The sequence below is a fragment of the Penaeus vannamei genome, chromosome 21 (assembly GCF_042767895.1).
Source record: "Penaeus vannamei isolate JL-2024 chromosome 21, ASM4276789v1, whole genome shotgun sequence".
In the NCBI taxonomy this organism is placed as follows: Eukaryota; Metazoa; Arthropoda; class Malacostraca; order Decapoda; family Penaeidae; genus Penaeus; species Penaeus vannamei.
Window position 1 is genome coordinate 17,067,511 of NC_091569.1, and position 2,500 is coordinate 17,070,010.

The 2,500-nt window shown below is 35.6% G+C and overlaps 1 protein-coding gene across 4 annotated transcripts in view; it reads left to right on the forward strand.

Moving 5' to 3' along the window:
- Rnmt (RNA guanine-7 methyltransferase) overlaps positions 1 to 1,127 on the forward strand; it is an 18,800-nt gene extending 17,673 nt beyond the window's left edge. For all 4 annotated transcript variants that reach the window (XM_070135994.1, XM_070135993.1, XM_027363897.2 and 1 more), the window contains 2 exons: positions 6 to 132; positions 330 to 1,127. In XM_070135994.1, coding sequence (XP_069992095.1) covers positions 6 to 132; positions 330 to 367 — 165 coding nt within the window. In that variant the 3' untranslated portion in view covers positions 368 to 1,127. The remainder of the gene's footprint in view (positions 1 to 5; positions 133 to 329) is intronic.
- The last annotated feature ends 1,373 nt before the right edge of the window (positions 1,128 to 2,500 follow it).

Consider the following 2,500-nt stretch of genomic DNA (forward strand, 5'->3'; position numbering starts at 1 on the left):
TTCAGAACTACCCAACAAATGAGCAAGAAACTGAGACTGAGGGTGAATACAGCCATGCTGAAGATCACCTAGCCCAGAATGAAAGAGCTGATCGTATAAGGACACTCTCAAAATCAGAGTGGGATGCAATCCGTAAGTTCAGACCCCTGCTTCCCTCCCTTCCTCCCTTTTTTTCTTGTTTCTTTCTCCCAGTAACACATATTTAAACAACACACATTTTTATTAAGACAACCTTGTTGTGTGACTCTAATAGTTTTATGTATAATTTATCAATGGCACAAATAAGTTGGGAATAAAAAAAACTTAACCATTTCCTTTTTCTTTTGCAGGCATATATCAGGCGTGCCTCTTCAAGAAAGTTACTTAAAATCTCATATCATGTATAGGTGAATAATGTATTATTTTTTATTAATATTTTGTCTTTATTTTTTCATTATTCCTTTTACCCATATAGATTCTCCAAATATTATTGGAAAACTACTAGCATATATATATATCATTCAGATTCTTTGAATTTATAGGTCTGAACAAACCCTTACTGTAAAAAACATTAAATTTCTGTGATGTAAATATTATTCACGGTTAAGTAACTACATGGCTTCATTCTGAGTTCATTATTTGTTTCCATTTTCCATTAGGCCTCATCCTCATCATTTTGCACAAGCTGGGTACTGCATAGGAAAGGTGTAAAAATTTTGGAACAATGCATCAACTGTCTTTACTTTTGTGTAACATCTATCCCAGTTATATTTGTACACAAGCAAGAGTTCTTTATTATGTTTGTCTATGTTTCGTTTTTTTGTAATACAAATTTGTATACAAAATATGAAGTGTTTTGTTAATTTTAGGTTATCCTTATTATTTTTTTTGTTATTACATTTATTTTGATAATTATAACCTGTATTTGGAAATTACTGTAAACACCATTATTATTAATATCATCTTTATCATTGTTCCTACTATATCTATATATTCCTTGTCAGGGACACTTTTCTCTATATTATTCAGAATAGTACAAAACAAAATGTTTTTACTACTTGATCTGTTTGATATTTAGGGTAAAAATGGAACATTTATGACATTAATTATAATGTAAAAAAAAAAATGAAATAAAATTTGGTACAAGTGTTGATTAATTTATATAACCTGAAAAAATCTATTGTGATTATGTACTCATGTTTGTATACACCATAACAATTTTTTTTGTTCAGTGATAATGAAAGTATAAGGATATGTCTATTTTACAACTTTTTGGGGGGATACAGGTATTGATTAAGACTAAGCTTGCTCAAGATCAAAGGCCCTGACAACTGCTACTTTCATCCTAAAAAAAATTGTACCCAAATCATAGCCCAACCTCTAAAGTATTATCAGTCATAACTTCATAACTTGGAATAAAACTTTCTCAAAACAGGTGACTACTGCCTCATCCTGCCTCACTCATATCAGGTGCACATGGATATGAATGCACACCAAATCACCTTAATGCAGACATGTGTACACTAACTCAGATTTTAGCCCTCCTGATTACCAGACATCTTGACAGAACAAATAGGTTTGCATTATAGCATCTGGCTTTTGAAAGTGTAACAGAATCCTTATAAGTGCTTAATAGAGTGTTTTGGAGTCACAGGACCAATTCTTTCCTTCAGAACTGCTTTCTTTGCCATAGTAGTGTTCGGGTCAGCCCAAGAGACTTGTGCAACGGTATGGAACTCCACAGAAAATTAACAAACTTTAAATATTCTCTTGCCACAGCTAGGTTCCTAACAAACAAAAAGTCATGACATTTGAGAAGAAATAATTCATTTATTTGCAGGGAAACTTGAACAAATATGAGATATATTATTGTTTTATCTTAAGCATTTATAAAACAATTCACATATCTTCCCCCCCTCCCTCCAATCCCTTGCTCATTGTTGTCAAAGGGGAGCGTAGGAGATGGAGACAGGCCCAGTGCTTGGCTCAACTAATTTTTCTTCTCCTTTCCTTTCCCTTATCTTCCCCAAACCCTTCCCCTGCCCAATTTCAAGGGTGTGAAAGCTGTGTTGAAAGGATGAAAAGGACGTGGTGCCAGTCATGAACGGCCTCAGGGAGCCATGGGCACAGTCTTCCCTACGTTAATTGTCCGCCCTTACGCGTCATGGGGACCCTGAAGGGTGGACCTTTTATCTTCCCACTTATTCCAGGGTTACCATGACCAGTAATGAAGAATTTGTACCCTTATCAGGGTCACTGAGGCTTGTCCCTTTATCAACTAGCCTCCTTAAAGCTAACTCTCCTGGTTAACCGACCCCTGACCCTCCGTTGAACATGACTCCGACCACTGATACTACCAATCCTAAATCATCTACCCAGATTATAACTCAATCTTCAAAAGACCCCATTCTCACTCCCAATATGCTCCAACCCATCTGCACAATCGTCTCCATTTCCTATATCCTCCTCCCTTATTACAACTCTTCAACCTTATTCCTGCTCAACCCACTCCTCCCTTAAT